A 24,133-nucleotide genomic window follows, 5' to 3' on the forward strand; every position below is an offset into this window, starting at 1 on the left:
CATGGCTAACTCCTTGTTCAGATCTTACATTGTCAAATGAGTTGTGCTGGATTACCATCAAATACTACAGCCTCCCTCCTCCGTCCGACTCCGCCATACCCTGAGCTCCGTTTTCTAATTTGTTTTTCTGTAGTGTAGCACTTTCCACTTACTGACACTCTGTGTCACTTGTCTCCCTGTTATCTTTATGGTTTATTGTCTGTCTCTTCCCTCGAGTGTAAGCTCTACGAGGGAATCTTTGTCTGCTTTGGCATTCCTCAAGTGCCTAGACCAGTGCCTGACTCCTAGCAGGCCATCAGTGTTGGCTGATTGAGAGCTGAGATTAGTAACACATGCGTATGGGCATGCTTCTATATCCTTATGTGGACGGTACAAAATGTGTGGAATGGGCTCACCAGAGAGAGCCTTTTAATTGAAATCATGTTTGCTTTTTTATATTTTATATAAAAGATTCTATGATTTTGTATATTTGGGTTATACCTCTTAGCCAGTTCAGTGACCACTTCTCTTGCATCTGTAGGCTGTTTTTGTTGGTTTTCGTAATGTTCCTCTGCGTTCTTACCACCTCTTGCTTCATATTTAACCTATTTTTATTCTAGCACTTAAATCTTGCCCTGTCTCATGCCTCAGTCGCTAAAGAACCCAAATATGTCTGCGTATAATTTTGATGCTAGGCACTGCTTCACCCCGTTCTCTGCCCAGTCCTATTCTGGTTTGTCACAGTTATTACTCCTATTATATAATTCAGTGTTCTGATCCTGTGATCAGAGAGCAAAAATTCTCTCACTCTTGTTATTAGTCACCCAGGGCTGGATCACAAAGGAGCTCTTGGGGTTCTGGAAATTCCCCTTGTGAGCCTTGAGCAGGTTCATATATTTCCAACTTGAAGCTCTTACATTAATTTACCGAGGTAATTCCCAGTTTTTTCCCTCTTAGGAATCTATGAGGAGGCAGAAATAAAGCAGGACTTTGCACACTTGTGAATGGTAGTACTAAAGTTTATATAATTTAATAATACATGTCTTAGTATAATCGGTATCTAGTTAAAATTCAATATTTAATTTAATATTTAAAATGACTGTTTTTCTGAAGCAAATAAACAAGTGATGTAGGTCTAAAGGGAAAAATAGACAAGGTCATGCCTTTTTATAAATTAGTGAAGAATACAGTATGCAGAAGATACGTCCAAGTTGGTAATGAGGCCTAGGCAGAATGGAGGAATTGGGAAGAGAGGATATCACAGCGCAAGAAATGGATGCTTAGTTTTGTCTCTGTCTGACCACTGCCTAGTCTAATAAGAAGCAGATATATTAATTGAGAACTGAGTCTTTTAAAAAAAGGCTCAAGTTGGTCAGTGACATTGAGCCTGGAAAGGAGAAGGGAGAGGTCTGTGTGTGCCATTTTAGCCATGAGGAAGATTATTGGCTGTCTTTCCAGTTTTTAAGCTAGTTGGTCCCCTTAGGTGCTTACAGCCTCATCCCATTTTTCTGCCCGGGTAGGACCCAGTGGAGGTCTTTTCTCAGGAACTGCCCAAGGATAAATCCACAATGATAAAGCCATGGACTGGTTCCAGGCCTTGGCTTGCTGAATTAGAAGAACACTGGGGGAAATGTTGACCTTGGCACTGACCAGAGCACCAAATTCCTTTCTCTGAATTGTTTTGCTTGCATCTCATGCAAGCTCCTGATGGGTTGTACTCTCTCAGATGGTGATGGTACAGTGAATACTCTGCTAAATACAGAATACAGAATAAGCTTTTGAAAGAATTAGCTACAGATGAATTAGGCAATAATTATAATACAAAAAGGTTTACTCCATGAATCCTTTAAATAGCAGATTCTCTAATGCTTCTAAATATGATTGAATATATGTGTATTTATCTATATTTATATTTTGAGGAACAAATGTATTAAACTTACCAAGGAAATATGTTGACAGTATGCAAATATATATCCAACCTCAGCCCATTTCCTTAGGTACTAATATCAATTGATGGCATACTACATACACAAAATGGCACATTAGTAGACCATTTTAATGGCTGCTCTTTAAAAAAGTTGTTTTTTTTAAAGATTTTATTTATTTGCCAGTGATCACAAATAGGCAGAGAGGCAGGCAGAGAGAGAGAGAGAGAGAAAGGAGGAAGCAGGCTCCCGATGGAAGCAGAGAGCCCGATGGGGGCTTGATCCCAGGACCCCGGGATCATGACCTGAGCCAAAGGCAGAGGCTTTAACCCACTGAGCCACCCAGGCGCCCCAAAAGAGTTGTCTTTTATTGATTTATAACTTGATTGCATTGTTGACAGATGAAGTGGTCTGTATGATACCAGTTCTTTAAAAATTGTATAACTTGCTTTATGTTCTCATGTGTGGTCAATTTCAAAGTATTCTCTTTGTTTAAAAAGAACATATATCAGTTAGCATTCCACAAGAGAATTAAGCTGTATGAGAAATTGAGTGGCTCTTCTCACTTCTCCTAAGTAGGATACGCAGCTGATACAGTTTTAGAAGCACAGTAGATAAGGCATCCATTGTATGTAATGAACAGAAAGAAATAACAAGACAAACTGCTAAAGGTTCCTGTACTTGACATCAAAGTTTATACACACATACTCACAATGTACTTTATTGTCTAGATGAGAGTATATTTTGAATAGCTGTGATTTGCCTTATTAAATTTTAGATGCAGTATAGTTTGTTTGCTGTTTACTTTTTAAAAATGTCTAGCCTTTATTTTGTTTGTTTGTTTTTTAAAGATTTTATTTTTAAGTAATCTCTACACCTAACATGGTACTTGAACCTACAACCCCAGGATCAGTGAGTTGCGTACTCCACCGATTGAGCCAGCCAACCTCTATTTTTTTTCTTAATTGAATTATAGTTGATGTATAATATTGTATTCGTTTCAGGTGTATAACATAGTGATTTGACAACTCAGTACCTTATGCTGTGCTCACCACAGGTGTAGCTACCATCTACCACCATACAATGCTATTATATCATTGACTGTATATCCCCATGTTATACCTATCATCCCCATGACTTATTCATTGCGTATCTGAAAGCCTTTGTACCTCCCATGCCTCTTCACCCATTTTGCGCATCCCTCCTTCCCCCCACCGGCAACCATCAATTTGTTCTTTGTATTTATGGGTCTGTTTCTGCTTGTTTGTTTAATTGTTTTGTCTTTTTTAGATTCCACATATCATTTAAACCTTTGTCTTTGTCTGTCTTTCTTCTATCTTTGTCTGTCTGACTTAATTCATTTAGCATAATCCCTTCTAGGTCCATTTATGTTACTGCAAATGGCCATTGATTCATTCTTTTTCATGGCTGAGTAATATTCTGTTGTGTGCATACATATCGCTCACATTTCTTTATTCATCTGTCATTGGACGTTTAGATTGCGGGGCGCCTGGGTGGCTCAGTGGGTTAAGCCGCTGCCTTCGGCTCAGGTCATGGTCTCAGGGTCCTGGGATCGAGTCCCGCATCGGGCTCTCTGCTCCGCAGGGAGCCTGCTTCCCCCTCTCTCTCTGTCTGCTGCTCTACTTGTGATCTCTCTCTCTCTGTGTCAAATAAATAAATAAAATATTAAAAAAAAAAAAGATTGCTTCCATGTGTTGACTATTATAATTAATGCTGCAGTAAACATAGGGGTGCATATATTGTTTTTTTTTTTTTAAAGATTTTATTTATTTGACAGAGATCACAAGTAGGCAGAGAGGCAGGCAGAGAGAGAGAGGAAGGAAAGCAGGCTCCCCGCTGAGCAGAGAGTCCGATGCGGGCCTCAATCCCAGGATTCTGAGATCATGACCTGAGCCGAAGGCAGAGGCTTTAATCCACTGAGCCACCTAGGCGCCCCTGCATATATTGTGTTGAATTAGCATTTCCTAGTTTTTTCAAGCTTCATTGAGATGTAGTTCACATACCCATTTAAGTATATAATTCAGCATTTTTAAATAAGTTCTAGTACAGTCTAATTCTAGAACATTTTCATCACCCCCAAAGAAACCCCTGTACCTTCTCATCCTCCCCCTGTTCTGGACAGTTCACATAAATTGGATCATACAGAATATGCTCTTCTGTGATTGACTTCTTTCACTTAGAATATTGTTTTCAAGGTTTCTCCATGTTGTAGCATGTATCAGTACTTCATTCCTTCTTATGGCTAAAAAAATTGTTGCATTGTATGGCTATATCATATTTGGTTTATCCATTCATCAGCTGATGAACATTTGGGTTGTTTCTACTTTTTGGTTATAAATAATGCTGCTATAAACATGCTGATACAAATTTTTGTGTGAATGCATGTTTTTCTCCAGAGAAGTGTTTTTAGCCAGTCTTCAACGTAAGTATTATCCATTGCAAAAAAGTGTTCAACCCACATCAGAACTCTTTCATTTGTAATTCATTCTGAGATTTTGATGGTTGGTAGTAGGGGCAGAGTGGGTGGAGAGGGAAACTAACAATTATTGAGTGTCGGCCCTGGATTAAGCACTCTGCTAGGAGCTTTACTTACATTATCTCCCTTAATCTTTGTTAATAATGCTATGAGGTAGTGTGGCTTTCTACATTCTCTATGGAAAAAGCAAGGATCCATAACCTTAAGTAACTTGGTAAAAGAGACACCTCTGGTAAGTCATGTGCCAGCCTCAGAATCTAGACCTGTCTGACTTCTAGAGGATCATACAGGTATGGAAGATCCAGGAATTTTTAAATCAAAAACAATTTTTTAAGGGACACCTGGGTGGCTCATTCAGTTAAGCCTCTGCCTTCAGCTCAGGTCATGATCCCAGGGTCCTGGGATCGTCCTGCACCAGACCCCTTGCTCGGTGGGGAGCCTGCTTCTCCCTCTGCTTACTGCCTGCTCTCTCTCTCTCTCTCTCTCTCTCTGATAAATAAATAAATAAATAAAATCTTTAAAAATCTTTTTAGGATAATCTCATTACTTCTTTTCACCAAATCCGTTCTTTCCAGTGGTTTATCTTTTTGTTTTTTTTGTTTTTCTTTTAAAGTAAACTCTGTGCCACTTAAAACCCGGAGATCAAAAGTCATATGCTCTGTGGACTGAGCCAGTCAGGGTGCTGCTCCCCACTGATTTATCTTTCTTCCTTTCTTTTACCTGACAGCATTTCTTTTCAACTACTGAAAAGAAGACTATTCCTTAGGACTTTTAGTTATATATTCAGTAGTTTTAAAATCTGTTAACTAGGGGCGCCTGGGTGGCTCAGTGGTTTAGGCCACTGCCTTCGGCTCGGGTCATGATCTCGGGGTAGTGGGATTGAGTCCCGTATCGGGCTCTCTGCTCGGCGGGGAGCCTGCTTCCCTCTCACTCTCTCTGCTTGCCTCTCTGCCTACTTGTGATCTCTCTCTGTCAAATAAATAAATAAAATCTTTAAAAAAAAAAATCTGTTAACTAAGGGGAAGGTCTTTGTTGAAACACTTTTTTTTTCTTTTCTTTTTTTTTTTTTCCTCTTTTTTTTAGCAAGAGGGCAGAGAGAGAATCTTTGGGCTCCATCTCACAACCCTGAGATCTTGACCTGAGCCGAATTCAAGGGTCAGGCTCTCTCTCTCTCTCTCTCTCTCTCTCTCTCTCTTTTTTTTTTAAAAAAGATTTTATTTATTTGACAGACAGATCACAAGTAGACAGAGGCAGGCAGAGAGAGAGGAGAAGTAGGCTCCCTGCCGAGCAGAGAGCCCGATGCAGGGCTTGATCTGGGACCCTGGGATCATGACCTGAGCCAAAGGCAGAGGCTTTAACCTGAGTCACCCAGGCGCCCCTGGAGTCAGACTCTTAACTGTTTGAGCCACCCATGTGCCCCAAGTTCAAAAACAGTCTTATACTAAAGCATGATCAAGGGTAATTGGTAAAAGCAGAGTTGCTCTGATTAAACTTGGAGAATTTCCTGGAATTACTAGTGGCTCTGGTACAGCAAGCTTTTAGTCTGAAAACAGAAGAAAACCATCATTCCTCAAACAGCTTGCTTATTTCCAGGCTGTAGTTCTTCAACAATTGGCAAATTAGTAATTGGAATTGTGTTCACACAGATTTTTTTCTATTTTTAACTGATAGTTTTTATGGGGGAACTCTTAGCATATCAAATACTTGCTGTTTTAACTTCAAGAATAAAAATAAACAGTACAATGCAGAAATTTTAGTTGTGCTAAAACCTTTCGTGGAAACAGCATCTATTAGAACTATTAACACTGGTATAATGTATTGATGAATCCAGTCCAAGACTCTCAATGTGTGTACTTAGATAGTTTTATATTAGTTTAAGAGTTGCTTTGCAGTATTGTGTTTTCAAATAAGTAAACCAGATTTACTTCGTACGGATTCAGCATAGTTCAAAATGTCATGATTTAAGATGGTGTGAGAAAAGATTTATCAAGGGGATTAACACTGGGAAGTTTGTAAGGATATATCTCACCTATATAACAGTTAAATGAACTTTTAAAAGTTTAAGTACCGTCGTTTATAACATGGGTTGTGGTAAGGACATCAAGTAGCAGCAATTATTTGCTGCCACTGACTGGAAATCATCTCATGTATTTGTTGGATTGTGGATTTGGCTATATGTAACAGATCCCAAGTAACAGGTATTTAACTAGTTAGAGATTGATTTCTGCGTCACATAGTGGTCTGCATTAGCATGGCAACTCTGCTTCATGAGGTCTTTGGGCTTTGGGCTCTTTCTGTTTTGTTTCTTCCGTCCTTGGATTTGTCTGTCAGCGCATGGTTCGTGATGGCTAACTACCAACATCCTAGTTCAGCCACCAGGAAGGGAGAAAAGGAGAGGACATGCCGTAACACATTTTTTCTGTCCATTCCACATTGCCCAGAACTTAGTTATTTGACCACACCTAACTGTGAGGGGACTGGGAAATGTGGTCTTTATCCAGTAGTTGTTTTGCCCAGCTAAAAATTCTATTATGTAAGACAAAAGAAGAGATGATGGCGGCACTTGTCTTTCCTTTAACCCCTTGGCACACAAATTGCTTATGCTTGGCTTTTTTTTCTTTTATACTTGGCTTTTATAATGATGTTTCCTCATCTTTCAAGTTCTGTTAAAAGATAATTACATTCTGAAAAAAATCTTCATTCTGAAGAAACTGTATTACAAAAGCACATTTCAAGTGGGATAGGGAATAAAGAAATAGTATTTCAAATTCTTAGTGACAGTATTTGTAATGCAAGAATTTTAATAAATTTTTTAAAAAAATTCTAAGTGTATAGCTATAGAATTGAACACTGGCATTTGATTATTTCTAGCATTTATTGTGGAATAATGGCTTTTCTTGAGTGTCTATCCTGCTTAATATTCACATTTCATATATTGACAGTATTCAGAGGTTTTTCTTTTTTTTTTAATACTATATCCAGATGCGGGGTGGTATCTTGTTTGAGGGGCAAGAGTGGACAAAGAATGGTGTACTTGGTTTTTTTTTGTTTGTTATTGAGGGTATGTAGCAGTTGTGGTGTTTTTTTCCCTTTAATTCCTAATTTTACTTGTGATTCGTACATTGAGTGAAATACAGGAAATATCTGTTCAAACTCTGAAGTATTATTCCTCGCATTGTTGTCTTTGCTATTTTAGGAAGGAATTTGTTATTGTTTTTTTTTCCCCTTCAAGTGAAACTACAGGAAAGAAGTAGATTTTTTGGTAATGATATTGGAGATTTAAATATGTCTAGGGGAAAAATATCCACACACACACACTCCATACTTTTTTTTTTTTTTTTTTTAAGATTTTATTTATTTATTTGACGGAGAGAGAGATCACAAGCAGGCAGAGAGGCAGGCAGAGAGAGAGGAGGAAGCAGGCTCCCTGTGGAGCAGAGAGCCTGATGCGGGGCTCGATCCCAGAACCCTGAGATCATGACCTGAGCCGAAGGCAGCGGCTTAATCCACTGAGCCACCCAGGCGCCCCCACACTCCATACTTTACCAGCCAACCAAAAGTTACAGCTACTAAACATTGGTGGATAGGTGTTTTATAAAATTATAAGTAGTTTATAAGAATCCTTAAGCAGTTCATTATATTTCTTTCTTTCACTCTACTTTTTTACCTGTTAAGGATGTCTGCTCTTGGATTACTGAAATGCCCTGGCAGTTCTCTGTTGCAAATTATGTAGCTGCAAGATCGTTTTTATTCTTTTTGCTTGTTTCTCTAGCCTTGCTCAGAAAGCCTCTATCCCTGAGGATTATTGACTTTGAACATGTATTCTTCTGCTGAGGCTGCATTGAGGGGTATGGGCTGTTTTTATTTATCTTTTAAAATAGTGACCAGCATTTAGTTATTTTAAATTTTGCCATGGTAAAAGAGGAACCAATGGCAAAATCTGGCTGTCTTTTATGAATGTTTGATCTAGGGTGGACCTTGTTGAATTTAAGAACACCCTTTTCCTCCCCACCACTGCCTCTAATGGTTTTCTTCATCTCCTCCCTCGGCCTCTTTCCCTAGTAGGCCATCGCTTTGGTCACTCTTCCAACAAACCTGCCCCCCTAGCTTCCGTCAACAAGTCCCCCAAAGCCTCTCCCTGCACCAGGAATAATCCTTTCGTTAACAGGCTCTGCTCTTATTCCAGGCCTTTAGGGGGCCCAAGAAAATTTCAGTTTTTTGTGTTTCTTCTCGAACCTAAGATAATCCTAAGTCATCTCTATTCTTTATCACCTTTACATGATTTTTGTCTTTAATAGTTTTTTTTTTTTAAGATTTTATTGTTTATTTGACAGAGAGAGATCACAAATAGGCAGAGAGGCAGGCAGAGAGAGAGAGGAGGAAGCAGGCTCCCTGGTGAGCAGAGAGCCCGATGTGGGACTCGATCCTAGGACTCAGAGACCATGACCTGAGCGAAGGCAGAGGCTTAACCCACTGAGCCACCCAGGCGCCCCTTGTCCTAATAGTTTTTTGTTGTTGTTGTTTTGTTTTTAATGGGTTCAAAGTGAGAAAAGCAAAGCAAGTATGGGAAGTAGGAAAGGAGAACTGGCCTGGTGGGGAACTTTTATATACCCTCCCGATTTCCCTTCCCTGATTCCTTTCAGCTCTCTCCGTTTGGAATCTTGTCATTTCTTCTGGAGGGTGATGTGTTCTGCCATCCCAAGATGGATCCTGAGTGTATTTCTCCTAGAAGCTTTAAAAAGTTATAGAAGTTAGGTTGATAGTACTGCAAATCATTTTATTCAGCAAGTATTGTTGGTTGATTGGTTATTGATCAATAAATATTTGTTAGCCTGGATCCCATCATCCTCCCTTCCTTTCATACTTGTTAGCCTGGATCCCATCATCCTCCCTTCCTTTCATCCTCATTTGCTCTTAAACCCCAGCTGTAAATTATTCAGACCAGCAGCCGCCTTGCAGGGACTGCTGGGGAAAATCACAAAACTGGAAATTAGTGCTACTAAAAGTTCTATCTCCCTGAGCCCTTGGCATTGCCTAGCACACTGTCCATTTCTCTAGTTAACCCCCTCTGCCATTAGAGCAGCAGATGCCATTGAGGGCTTACTCTTTGCCAGGAACTAAGAACTTTGCTTGTATTATCTTTTTAATCCCCATAACAACGAGTTAGGTTCTATTATTTTTGTTTTACGGTTGAAATAACTGAAGCTTAGGGAGGTTAACTAGCTTTTTCAGACACAACTGGCTGACAACTAACTGGCAGAGCCCAGACTATAGTCTCTGTCAGCTTCCGAGCACGTGCCTCCCACTCCTCTAGTGGCAACTCAGTGACTTTACTAAAACCCTTTCTTCCAGCCCTCCAGTCCTTCTCAGCAGAGAGCCTGAGGGAGGCAGCTTTCAGTAGTAGTTAAGGGCTTGGGCCCTGGAGCCAGACCATCTGGTTTGAAGCTGGCTCTCTCAGTGTGTGACCTCCTGCGGGTTGCAGTCTCCCTGTTTCTCACTTTGTCACCGAAAACTGGGACCGAAAACTCATTTCCTTTCTTAGAGAAAGAGGTATTATAGTCCTACAATATTTCCAGTCTTTCATGCATCTTGACAAACAGAAATTGGTAATATTTGTTCAGTCCAACGGGATGGAACAGGCTGTTTGCCTACTTGAGGTGACTGCCCCCAGGGTTTCCAGATCCTGTAAGCTCTCTGCCTGGGGGACCCAAGGGCTGAGGATAAACATTTCCACACCTGTAGAGCACTCACAGATGGAGGACACATGCCTCATTCGCAGCATAGGTTGGGAAGCCCTGGAGCTAACCCATGAGGGAGCCCTTGCCCCAGCTCTGGATCTTATTCCTTCTAATTTCTTCAGGAATTTTCGTCAGTTACCTTGTTCCATTGTTGTATTTGATCATGTGCCTCCCCTGCTTAAAGGCCTTCTGTGGCTTTCTCTCTCATTTGGAGTAAAATCCCGAATCCTTCAAATGGTATCCAGAGCCCTGCAGGATCTGGGCTCCCACTGCCTCCAGAGCCTCATCTCATCCCCCCTTGCTGCATGGAGCTGGCTTTCAGCTGTGCTCCCTGCCGCCCAGACCCACCCCATTCAGGGTCTTCACGGGGGATATGGAAGCATACCACTGTGGGACCATAGCCCCCTGCGCCCAGCTCCTGTTTCATTTTCAAAATATTTAGACATCTCTGTTTTTCTTAGGTCTCAGCTTAAATGTCACTTCCTCAGAGCAGCCTTCCCCAGCGGCCTAGACTAGGCTGGGACTGGGGCTTGAACTTGCCTGCAGTGGTCTAGAGCACTATGCCCGCCTCTGTCGGAGGTCTCTCAGCCCCCTGGATGACCTCTTCATAAGCCCTTAGCCCACTTGTAATTTGCTCACTAATCACATGATTGCTTTTAGATGTCTCTATGCTGGAAGAGACTAGACTGTGAACTTCACGACCGTGATTAAGTTTCAGGGCCATGTCTGTTCTCTTCTGTCTCATATCTCTAAAGTAGCACTTTGCAGGTAAGATGTTAGTATTTGTTGGTTGAGTCAGTGTTTCAACCTCTTTCTAATAGCTCTTTCTCTGTAACATACAAATTTATCCTTCTTTAAAAAGAAAAAAAGGGGCTTCTGAGTGGCTCAGTGGATTAAACCTTGCCTTCAGCTCAGGTCATGATCTCAGGGTCCAGGGATCGAGCCCAGCATCAGGTTCTCTGCTCAGCAGGGAGCCCGCTTCCCCCTCTCCCTCTGCCTGCCTCTCTGTCTACTTGTGATCTCTCTCCCTGTGTCAATAAACAAATTCTTTTAAAGAAAAAAGAAAAAGATAAAAAAAGACTCACTCCCCTTGACTCTAGCCTCCTGTGAGGGACTGCCCCGTATCTCATTCACTTTATAACAAAACATATTGTAAGAAAGACTCTATTACTCTCACTTCACCTCTTAGCCATTCTTCAGTATTATAAATATTTCTGTCTTCTTCCTTCACTGTTCCTTTCAGACTGTTCTTGTCTAGGGCCCTGTTGATCTAGTTCTCGGATCCAGAGGGTATTTCTCCGTCCTTACTTTACATCTGTGACAGTACGGTATTGGTCTTCTCCTTCTCTCTTTTCCTTTCCCTCCTCTCTTCCTCCTCCCTCCCTCAGTTCCCCGAATTCCCTCCTGGTGTCCCTGCTGTGCCCCCATATCATCTAGTTTTCCTCTGCTCATTCTTTACACATTCGTTTTCTCCAAGATTCCTTTTCTGGCTGCCGTCTTTTCTCACACTGCATTCCTTCTGATGATATCATTCACACCCAAGCCTTCACTTACCACCTCCTACGCTGATGCTGAACATCTATATGTCTGTCCTGGAGCTCATCTATCTTATTGCCTACTGGATATCTTCCTTTGGCCCTGACTTGCCACACATAATAATGCCAGGCAAGTGGCATTCAGCAGCCGATTAGAAGCAGCCTTAGATGTAGAGCTCATTGGATCCTCATTCCTATAGATGTGGAAAGTGAGGCCCAGATAAGTACAGTGGCTTGCCCAGGACCCGGAGAGCTGGTTTGGAGCAACTAGGGAAGAAAACACGTCTCCTGACACCTGGAAACTGAGATCATAAATCTGTGTCATACAGATAAAGATAATCTGTTTTCTGTCTCACCAGAAAAGCCCTTGCCATTGACCCAGACGAGCTGCTCATTTTGTGATCCACACACTGTAGCCGTGGCAGTGTTCTCCTTACTTACGCTTTTCCCCCATGTGCCTTTGGTTTCCGGTATGACTTGGCTACCAACAGAATTCTTCATCTGTTTATAAATTTTCACTTTATTTCTGCACCTGCAAGCTGACATACTTAGATTTTGAGCAGTTGTTCATTTTTTCTATATCATGGATAAGAAATGTCTAACACGTGATCTGTTTACTTCAGATTCAGTGATTGGTGTGGATGTTATTACTTATGCCTAGTTTTTTTAAAAAAAAATTACTCTGATGGATACCAGAAGAAAGGCAGAGTGATACAACTAGCTGTTCTCAAAAGAAACAGTTTCCTGACTTCTCTGAGGAAACATAAAGATAAAAGTTGGGTAGAGATGTTAGAAGAATGTTACCTTTTTTTAACCCCCTTTTTCTGGGATTTTCCCCCCTAGGCATTTGCAGTTTTAGCCCTAAATTGTCACAATGCCCATAACTATGCATCTAACTAGATGCATGGAATCCTGTTTTGTGCACAGTGGCACTATTTCATTTACATAAATTTACATATATTCATTTTAACTAATCTCTGGTCATTTCTGTTTTAGATGTTTGTACCTCCCCTGTGATGTCAGTTTTCCTTCTTTTAGACTACTAGCCCCCAAAGTAACTAATTTTGTTGGCTCTTACTGCTAAAGATCTAGTACCCTCATGTGTCTTTAGAGACACAGTAATGCAGTCAGTTCTCTTTGTTGTTGTTGCTGTTAAAGAAAACCTAATCCTGAATTTTCTAGATCACCCTTTTAAGGCTAAAGCTATTGTTGGGGTAGGGCTGAGGCTGGAGTGGTGTCAACTAAAACTAGTTGAATGTGTGCTCTGTGCCAGGGGCTTGTGCATTTATTCTCCCATTTAAGACTCATCATAAGCAGTCAAGGTAGGCGTTATTCCAGTTTCACCTATTATGAAACTGAGGCCAACTTGTTCAGGAACTTGTCATGGAGCCAGTAAATTGGCCGACTCAGGGTCCAAACCCAGACCTGCCTCATGCTAGAACCCATGCTTTTCCTACGGACCAGACCATATCAGGGATTCCTCCAGCTGTATTTCAACACCCAGGTCATTTGTATAGCAAATTTCTCATTTGCAGACATAGTTTTTCTAATGGACAGATGAGCATACCTTTTGCATTAGATGGATTAATTGAGCCAGCTGCCTGCTCATGTAGTCAGGCTGAGTTCAGTTTCTCAGTGTGTTTCAAGTGTTTTACTCTGTTGCTTTTTATTTGTTTGAACTTGCTTGATGCCTTAGGTGAAATACCATCTGTAAGAAGTCATATATATTTGACCTAGAAAACAGAACTGTGCAGCCAAAACAATTCTATGATTTGAGTTTTGGAAGAAAGTAATCTGGGCTCATTCTCAAGTTCTTGACGTGGAAAATGTCTAGTTATTGTCCTAAATGAGGTGAGAGGACATCTACTGAGAATGGAAATTTGAATGTCCTGAAGTTAATTTCCTTGAAATTCTTTTTTTTTTTTTTTTAAGATTTTATTTATTTATTTGACAGAGAGAGATCACAAGTAGGCAGAGAGGCAGGCAGAGAGAGTGAGAGGGAAGCAGGCTCCCTGCCGAGCAGAGAGCCTGATGTGGGACTCGATCCCAGGACCCTGAGATCATGACCTGAGCCAAAGACAGCGGCTTAAACCACTGAGCCACCCAGGCGCCCTCCTTGAAATTCTTTTGTAAGATTAACAAGTTTGAGTTAAAAGAAGACGATAGCTTTTATAGGCTGCCAGTTGAAGACTTTTAGAACCACTGATTTTTGTTTTCAAGAGAAAAATTAGATTAAAATAAAAATTTTCGGGCGCCTGGATGACTCAGTGGGTTAAGCCTCTGCCTTCAGCTCAGGTCATGATTTCAGGGTTTTGGGATTGAGCCCCACATCAGACTCTTTGCTCCATGGGGAGCCTGCTTCGCCACCCACCTCTCTGCCTACTTGTGATCTCTCTCTGTCGAATAAATAAATGAAATCTTTAAAAAAATTCTCATCTTCTTTCAGTAGATTGGAGTATTTTAACGGAGATTTATTTCTCGCTAAACTCTGAAAATATTGTAGCTTTCACTCTTCTCTCAACATAGGATTAATTCTACCTATGTGTAGAAAGAAACTACAAGGAATTTTAAGAAACAGTTCAGGGTTTTTAGTTCTTTAGAGTCCTGTTGGCTACTTTCAGTTCAGATATGGCAAGAAAAATAGGGAAAGACAAAGGCCAAATGCCCTGTAGCTGGTGTAAGGCGTACGGCCATTGTTCTGTGTCACTGCAAACCTCTCCCACTCCTGCAGCTAAAGTGGTTAGGATTCTGTGTAAATAAAAACAGTGCATTTAGGAAAAAAATTCATATTTGTTGTGAATCTTTATCACCTCTAAAAGGTTTTTTGGAGGGTGGATGGCTGGTGTATATAATTCATTGAATAGAATTGTTGTAAGGAGAACATGATAAAATTTAATAGTAAAAATTGTTCTTGGTCTTCTAGCCAGTGTCTCCTGGATAGGATCCAAATTCTTTGCCTTTTTTATGTTTTGTGAAGATCTACCTCATTCACATTCTCAGCTATATTTTTGGCTCTTTGTCTATATGTGTCTCTTTACATGGCTGGTGTATAAATGGCCATAACCCCAGTCCTAGTTCCCCATCTCCAGCCATAGCCAACATGTACCACCTTCCTGGTCTAAGAGTTGTAAGTAGAGGATAGAAGGAGTTATTAGATACAGGTATAGATTGGAAGATAATGACTCTGGAAGTTTTTCTTCTTAGTTTCTCATTTCTTTCCCTCTTAATTACTCCTTAACAAAAAAGAAATGCCACATTCTGTTAGCTGAATATTTAGTAATGATGTATAATGATTTTTTGCTGATTGTTTTTTAACTGCAGTTGGACCCAGTTTCCACAGTTGGCTGTCTCATTTAAAAGATAATTAAAGAGACAATTTATGCAGGGTCCTGCTGGGGGGGGGGGGAGGTGGGGGTGGATTTTTAATGCCTTCTGGAAAGTCATCTATATTTTGGAGTGAGTCAGAAATACTGTTTATCTCATGTTGCTCATTTTATGAACAATAGATTAGTTTTATACTTTTATTGCATCTGACTTGGGGGCCACCTACAAATAAACAATGGACAAAGGACAATAAGAAAAGGCCAGAGACCCAGATTCTAGTCTCCCTGTGTATCTTTAAGCAAGCCCTTTATCTTTTTCACATCTCAGTTTCTTGTTCTGTAGTAAAGATAATGTCTTTTCTGTTTTTTGAAGAGGATTTTTAGGCAAATCAGATGAATCAATATCAGTATTTTAGAAGGGTGGAAAGCTGGTTGTGTTATATGGAGGCATTTAATTAAGAAAGAAGTGAATTGATGACCCATGAGATGAGGATCAGCCTTCAACTGCAAGTGTCTGGAGCATCCAGGTTGAGGCCCAACAGGGAGTCCCCACAGTCAGCAGGGCCTCGGGGAGCAGCAGTGAGGCTGCTGTCTATTCTTCAGAGATTGACTTTACAGCTTTTATATCCTTCCGTTGCTCCAACTCTGCTATCCTCTACCACAGCTGTAGGTTTGAGAACAGTCCTGTCATCCTTCAGGACCCAGCCTAAGAGCAACTTCTGTGAAGTCTTCCCAGTCTTTTGGAGGCCAGATTTGGAGCTTCTGTCTGTAAAATGAATATAGGGTAGAATTTAAGAGGAGGGGTCCCGGAGTGAGGACCGCCTGGGTTCAAATCCTCAGCATAGCGCCAACTAGGCATGCCTGCCAGACAAGGAGCTTAGACTTTCTGTGGCTCAGTAGCCTCACCTATAAAATGGAACTGATAAGAATACTACTTTATAAGGGATGTTGCAAAGCTCTTAGAACAGAGACTGTTATATGTAGAAAGCCCTCGATGAGTTGTTATTTACTTATCTATTCTTGGAGTATTATAATTCTTTTTTAATTACCATTATTTTTTTTATTCCCTTAGCCTTTTGTGCATGATCTCTAGCGTAGCACTTGTCACTTTTATGGCAATTACTTGTTTAGACCAGGAACTTCTTAAAGACATAGATACTGTTTTATTAACACTCTGCATGTCATCCATTCATTGCTCAAAGATGTTTTTGTAACACCCCAAGTCCAGCAAACTGTTGCCACCCCTCACTGAACAGGTGCGACTTGAAGGCAGAGCTGCAGTGGCGCATACCTTTTTATTTCCACTGGAGCAGAAAGAGTTTATGGCCGGAACTGTAATCCTTGCTCTCCATCTAGATTATACATATCTACCACTTGGTGACCCTCTGGAATTTCCCAAGCCCTGTGTTTATTTAGCACCTAATTGCTCAGGGTGCTGTACAAGGTCACCTCTGAAAATTACTTGACGTTGCTCTGCTTCTCTCCAGGAGGTAAAATCCTAGAGGAACCCGCAGACATGGCCATATCCACACAGAGCCAGTCAGTAGCAGAGGAAAACGAGTCAATCGCTAAATGACTGCATCATTAGGACTTTATGTCCTATTTCTGATATTAGAATGAAAGGCCAGACTCCAGGCACAATGTCACCTGCTCTGTAAGGCTTTCCTTTCTCCGCCCAGGCGGAGCTCGCAGTGCTTCCTCTGGGTTCTGGGCTGTATCTGCCGTGCTTCTCTCCCACAGCGCTCAGTTACGGAGTATTCGCCATGTCGTTTGCCTTCCTTTCTCTCTCTTTGCAACATAGCTGCCCACCTCTACCCCTACCCCGGCCTGGCCAGTAGGGTAGGCCTCAGGAGGCTTTCACTAAGACTTCGTTGATACTGGTACTTTCTATAGCCCAGACCCCATTCCAAGTAGTCTCAGTCACCCTAAAAACTTAGCAAGACAGCTGTTATTACCCATTTTACAGACATGGGAACTGAGACTTATCAAGAGGAAGTGGCAAGGCTGTGCTCCAGAAGTAGTTCTTTTTAGCACCAACTCTTCAGGTGCTGACCACAGTGCCGTGCCACCTCGTCTGTGTAAGTAGACTCTCAAAAGGCCGGATGGTGGGCCACCTGGGTGGCTCAGTGGGTTAAGCCTCTGCTTTCAGCTCAGATCACAATCTCAGGATCCTGGGATCAAGCCCCGTGTCAGGCTCTCTGCCTGGTGGGGAGCCTGCTTCTTCCTCTCTCTCTGCCTGCCTCTCTGCTTACTTGTGATCTCTCTCTGTCAAATAAATAAAACCTTTAAAAAAAAAAAGGCCGGCTGGTGTGGAGGACTCTTCCTCCTCTCACTGCTGACCTCTAAGAGGCTACGGTTGCCCAGCACGCTCACACGCACCTCTTCCCAGCCCCCTCTTCACTCTGCTTAAAGGTGATTGCAGGGTGCCTGTGCCAAGCTGCTTTTGTTGGTCCCAGGTAGGTGAGGAGGGAAATTGGGGACATAGTTCTTTAGGTTCCACCACACACATGGATCTTTCTATTTGTCTGGTTTTGGCTATTCAGTATATTGTGGCAGTACCTAGCAACTGGACAGTCTTAAGTCATGTATCTCCTTATAGACTGGGTGCCTCCATGCCACTGGAGGCTGCAGACCCCCGGAAACGGCTGCTCTTCTAAGTGCCTTTGTGGGAGGAGAAATACATTACCCTAGTGGGAGGGGAAGGCTAATCCTTTATTTGTTTAGTTCTCAAAAAACTTGAACAACAGGTTTAACTTAGATCTGTGCCATTTTAATGCAAATTTTATACAGGTATGGTTATGGCACTCCTTTTTGTTTTATATACCAGATGGCAAAAAAAATCTGTTCTAAGAATGCCTGTGGTGTGACTGAGTGTCTGTGAGCCCCCTTCCCGCTGTCCCTTGAGGCTGTATCTCACTCAGACAGCATTCTTCCCCTCTTCTCTGGTCCCCTCCTCACATGAAGTCAGAGTCACCCAGCACATTGCAGACATGATTCTCAAGACTCATTGGGGGGCGCCTGGGTGGCTTCGTTGGTTGGGCATCTGCCTTTTGCTCAGGTCATGATCCCAGGGTCCTGGGATCGAGTCCTGTGTCGGGCTCCCTGCTCCTTGGGGAGTCTACTTCTCCCCCTCCTTCTGCCCCTCCCTTGCTTGTGTGTGTGCTTTCTCTGTCAAGTAAGTAAATAAATAAATAAAATCTTTAAAAATAAATAAATAAAACTTTAAAAAACAAACCTCATTGTAAGGCACTGATTAGAAATACAGGAGGTAGGTCTTAATCCAGACTTAGGGAATCAGAATCTTCACGGGAGGGGCTGGGAATTTTTTTTTTTTTAATTTTTTTTACTTTTCTATTTCTTTTAGAGAGAGAGTGCAGGGGGACAGGAAGAGGGAGAGAGAGAATCCTGAAGCAGACTCCCTGATTAGCAGGGAATCTAACATGGGGCTCCATCCCGGGACCCAGAGATCATGACCTGAACCAAAACTAAGAGTCAGCCGCTTAACTGACTGAGCCACCCACGCGCCCCAGGAATGTGTATTTTTACAAGTTCCTCCAGTGATTCTCAAAAATTGGGTGTTTGAAAAATGCTGCTTTAGTGTAGCAAACACTGGTTGACTACCAGTGGTGAGAATGATAAGAGCGCATTCTGTCAGTGGGCAGTGACAGAGATGTGGAATAACAAATTCAGTTAGGTGGGCTAACTGAAGTCCTTCGGTCTAGTCTTGCCCTCTGCCTAAGGGATACCTTGATATCTGGAGCCGTTCCTGCAGCTTTTAATGCCCAGTGATCTTATGAACTACGTTCCCCCCTTCAGCAGGCCAGGAGCCATTTTTCTGGTCACCTTTGAAGTCTGGCTGTCCAGTTGCAGTAAACTTGGTTCCCTGGGCCTTTCAGCTCTTGCTAACGTAAAGCCCTCTCTTTCTCCCATTTCCTGTTTTCCATCCAAGTACACACGTCTCTGATTTGTTCTTCTCTCACTGCCTCCACCTTACTAATTCATTCCGTCACTCATTCAACAAGGGTCTATTGTGCTAGACTTGGGGCCGGCTACAGAGATGAACACGACACAGTCCCTGCCCTCAAGTGTGGGGTCTAGTGGGGACACAGATGTGGACACAAACACTGTACCGGTGATGTGCGAAGTGCTGTCCTGGTGTGTGCAGAGTTGAAGGTGTACTGAGAAGTGATGAAGGGGTGGCCGGTGTCACAGAGGAGGTGACTTTTGAGTAGGGTCTTGTGGTCATAGAAAAGAGGGAGGGCATTTTAAAGGCTCATCACCATGGTCCTCACATTCTCATGCAGTTCATCTTCTAGGTCTCCTTAGGTGGCTTTGCTTTTTTATGGATCTAATGGAGCTGATTGTCTTGGCTGAATTGGACTCCATTGGTTGACTTTTTTCAAAACCCGAGATGGTTAGTATCATGTCCAGGATACCAAGTCTACCAGTCTGTCCCACGATCAGTTACTGACAGTGAACGATTGAGACGCTAAACCCTGAAGTAAGCGTAAAAAGGCCTTTCACTTTATCAGATATGTTTTGAGCTGGCAGAAGTGGTCTTTTTGCCCTTCGGGGAGTGGGGGGTGTGTGTACAGTGGAAGTAGGGAAGATTTTGAGTGGGAAACAGGACAGGAGAATGCTCCATTGTTTCTTTTTGCAATAAGAGACTTGATTTCCTCTTTTTAAGAGGGGTTTTAGCCCTTTTTTAAGAGGGGTTTCCTTGGTAGGCTACCACATCTCTGTTAGTTGTATGTATTACTGGAGATTACATAAACTCTTCAGTTTCCTAATTTGAGAAGGTATGATTTCTTTTTCCCAAAAAATGCACTATGGGTTTCTCTTCTTTCACTAAAGAAGCCAAGATGAAGGGCCACTGTGATTCAGTTTGTGCAGTCTAGTAAGTAGTTGTGATTGTAGTTTTAAATATTGTTTCTTGAGTTTAAATATTGTTTAAATATTATTTCTTTAAATATTGAAATAATGGATGTTCATTGTAGAAAAATGAGAAAATACAAATAGCAAAAAGGAAAAGAAGCTAAAATGAATCTATAACCTTGCAAGCCATAGCTAGCCACTGTTAATATTTTGGTGTATAAAACTCCAGATTTTGTCTATGCATACGTGTGTGTGTGTGTAAAAGTAGTTATTCCAGAAATTGAATATACTATGTAAACTGTTTAGTATCTTGCGTTTTTCCCTGTTTTATATATGTATTTATAAATCTGTGTGTGTATATATGTATATATATGCATGTATACATGCATATATATACACACATACTGTGACCATCTTACTGTTTACAAATAACATATTTATAGAGCCATTCATTCTTAATTGAAAGAAATCTTTATTTTTGTGATTATGCAAATCATCTAGTCTTTTTAAAATCAAACTTTGTTAAAGTATATAAAACAAGTGAAACCCCTCACAATTCCATTTCCGAAGGGTATACATTAATTTAATGTTTATATACATTATATTCCAGACTATTTTCTATATATATGGAAACATACCTATTTCTGTTTTTTACAAAATTTGGTCTGTAATACTTACTGTTCTGCAGCTTGCCTTTTACCCTTTGTATATTTTAGACATCTTCCTGTGCCAGTACATTTGGAATACCAGCCTATTATTAGGTAGACCCAGGGTTTCTTATCCTTAACACTTTTGCCATTTTGGCCTGGATAGTTCTTCATCATGTTCGGTGCATGTCCAGAGACTTAGCTGCATCCCTGGCCTCTGTCCCTGAGATGCCAGTAGTACCCCTTCTTCTCGTTGTGACAAAAATATCTCCAGACGTTGTCAGGTGTCCCATTGGGAACAAAATCACTCCCAGTTGAAAGCCACTGACATAGATGGTCTATAATGTAAGTATTTAGACTCCTTCCATTTTTTTATTTCAAAGAATAGGTCGGGCAATATCCTTTTTTTTTTTTTTTTTTTTTTAAAGATTTTATTTATTTGTCAGAGAGAGAGAGTACACACAAGCAGGCAGAGAGGCAGGCAGTGATAGAGGAGGAAGCAGGCTCCCTGTCGAGCAAGGAGCCTGATGTGGGAGTTGATCCCAGGACCCCAGGATCATGACCTGAGCCGAAGGCAGTGGCTTAACCAACTGAGCCACCCAGGCATCCCATCGGGCAATATTCTTATTTGATTTTTGTGCACCATTATGAATATTGTCATTGAATAAATTCCTAAAAATGCAGCTGCTGAATCAAAATTTTGTTAGAAATTACCAAATGACTTCAAAGAGATTGTGTCAGTTTATTTTTCAGCTATATCCTCATGGTTCCAAAATCCTCTCTCTTTCCTGAGTTCTAGATCCACATATCCAGCTGTTGGATGACATGTCCTTTTGTGTGTCTCATGGGCTTTTCCTAAACTCAACTTCTTCAGCCCAGTGAACTTGCATTTCTTTTTTTTTTTTATTATTTTTATTTTTTTTTATTATTTTTTTATTTTCTTACTGTATTTCTCTGTCACGGAATAGCACCACCGTCTGCTGGAAACCTTCTCACCCGTACCCATCTAGTCACCAGATCCTGTCCAGTGTTTCTCCCGAATGTCTCTATTAATCCGTTCATTTCTTCCCATCCCTTCTACCACTGTCTTTAATTCAGGCTACTGCTAACTTGTCCACATCACTGTAGTAGCTGGGGTAACAGGTAGTCTGTCTGGCCTCTACTCGTGGTCCCATTCTCCTCAGGAACAACTCGTGGTCCCATTCTCCTCAGGAACAGGTAGTCTGTCTGGCCTCTACTCGTGGTCCCATTCTCCTCAGGAAGAGTGAACTAACTTGCTGAACTCCACAGTCTTAGAGGGTGCCTTCCCTACTTAAGGCCCTCAAAGAGCACTGCTGTCTCCCCACTGTCCACTCCGTCAGTCCCCTGCTGAGGCTAACAGCAACTGACAATCACTGCCCTTGGTTTCAAGTCTCTGTGTTGTAAATTTTAGTATATAAATTGCTTTTTATGCTAGATTTTGACTTTAAAATAGAGTTTTCTCTGAATTAAAAAAAATTCTTTTTTTAGAAAACAATGCTCTATCATATCAACTCACAACATATATTTGTCCCCCCAGCTTTGAATTACTCATTTTCTCTTGAATGCACTTTTGTTCTCCTGTGTTTCCTGTTCCTTTTCACCCTGCTCTCTGCCCATTCATTTCCTACCTTTTCTTTAGTACCTAGCATAGTTCTTGGCACTTCCACCACATTTTTTTCCTCTGTTAATCAGCTTATTCTTGTTGCATTTTTTGCATGTGTACTTGCCCTTTGTGTATACTTTTTAAAAAATTTAACCTTGTAAGACATCCAGGTACATAAATAATACAAACCAGCGAGCCAGGGGGAGAGAATATGGGAATTCCAGCCCTGGTTCAAGCATAGGTACTAGGATGCAGAAAGGCCTATGGGTATCCCACCCCAGTGCCTGAACCTTGACTTCTCTCCTGAACTAGATTTTTGATTTTACATGGTTCCATATAGCAATATAGTTGAGTACCTCCTGTATCAGTTGCATTCATGTGGTCAGACTGCAACTTCGGAGAGACCATTTGTCTGCCAGCCTTGCAGCATTCCTTTTGGTCTGTCGTAAATACCAGGGAAGCGAGGGGTGCCTAGGAACTCAGGAATCTCTGACATGGTATGCGGCATATTGCTCTGCTAGACTGGTGTGGAGACAAGCCCTACAATTTTCCACAAGAAGTCAGCTCCAAGACTGTGGGAAATCACACATAGCAAAATCCTTGGCAAAGAACTATACATTTTTTTTCCTCTACTCTCTATGTGGTAATTCTATAACACTGTAATTAATTTTATTTTTACAGTGAACAACCACAGAGTAAGAATAATGCATAACCTATTTCTGTTTCTTGCTATTTTAGGGGACATCACACAGAAGGGATACGAAAAGAAAAGGTCAAAACTCCTGTCTCCCTACATCCCGCAGACACAAGGTAGGCAATGAGAAGTGGTTTAAACCTTTTCAGTATTTTTACCCCAAAGAATGCTATCTTAACAGAAGATCTGTCTTTTGTTGGTTCCTGTTTTTTCCCTCCCTTCCTCGCCAGGAGGGAGAGAAAAACGGAAGGAAAGAAAGGAGGAAATGAATCTTAATTGAACATCTGCTGTGTGCGAGGCACTTTTAAAATACCTAAGTCATCAAATCATTGACACGGAGCTTGGGTGATAGCGTGTATGTGCATAGCTGACATGATTCAATGGCAGAAAATTCCAGGTCATGTAAAAACTGCATCTTGCTTATGCCTGAGCACAAACTGGTGGAGAGGAGCAGGGGCAGCAAAGATAAGAAGGAAGGACAGATTAAGTATTGCAGGGAAGCTCAAGGATTGCAGTACCTGAGGATTTGGGGGTAAGAACCCTAATAAACTTCTCTGTTGATTCCCTTATTCCTTCTGCAAGGAGACTGGTAGGTTCTTTATATGTCAGAAAGTCCTGAGTCATGGTGTGCTTAATTCCATAGAGCTTGCTGTAACCTTTGCCTATAGGCAAGGCTGTCTGTCTCTAAGTCATCATATTTTTTTTAGTTACTCAGATTTGAGGATTTCCTTTGATAATCTACTTCTGCTTTAATCACTTCTACTATAAAGAATTTTTTCTTTATTTCTAATTTCTCCTTTGCAGTCAGAGTCGCATTTCCTCAAAGCTCTTCTTTGTGGAGCTAATTGCTTTTATTTCTGGGTTATAAATACCTTGAGGACTTGGTATTCCCCACTGTTCTAATATTAAGCCTTGCACAGGGTATATGGTCTGTAAATACTGAATGAATAATAGAATAAGAAAATGAATAGTGGTGACATATCAATATATTTCACTGAGGTCCTCATTTTATTTCCTACATTACTCTTGGAAATTCCTCCCTATAAAAACCAGTCTGTCAGTGCAGTGACAGCCAATTTAAAATATCTTAATGAGCAGGTAATGTCAAAGAACTTGAGAAAGGAGAGGTAGAAATTGGGCCAGTGACAGCTCATGAAAAGCCAGCATTTGCTGAGCAAGGCATGACAGAGAAGAGGAGTACTCTGGCTGCTTAAATGTGTATCTGGCTCATGCCTCTGTAGGGTCAGAGATTTACTTTAGTTACTTTGTGCAAAAGCAGTTGTCCTGAGACAATAA

The 24,133-nt window shown here is 41.3% G+C and overlaps 1 protein-coding gene across 3 annotated transcripts in view; it reads left to right on the top strand.

Annotated features, from left to right (window-relative positions):
• Window positions 1-24,133, top strand: part of DIP2B (disco interacting protein 2 homolog B) — a 228,134-nt gene that overhangs the window by 90,939 nt on the left and 113,062 nt on the right. For all 3 annotated transcript variants that reach the window (XM_046011907.1, XM_046011908.1, XM_046011909.1), the window contains exon 2: window positions 22,882-22,953. In XM_046011907.1, coding sequence (XP_045867863.1) covers window positions 22,882-22,953 — 72 coding nt within the window. The remainder of the gene's footprint in view (window positions 1-22,881; window positions 22,954-24,133) is intronic.

This window comes from Meles meles, chromosome 7 (genome assembly GCF_922984935.1).
Source record: "Meles meles chromosome 7, mMelMel3.1 paternal haplotype, whole genome shotgun sequence".
NCBI classification, from domain to species: Eukaryota; Metazoa; Chordata; class Mammalia; order Carnivora; family Mustelidae; genus Meles; species Meles meles.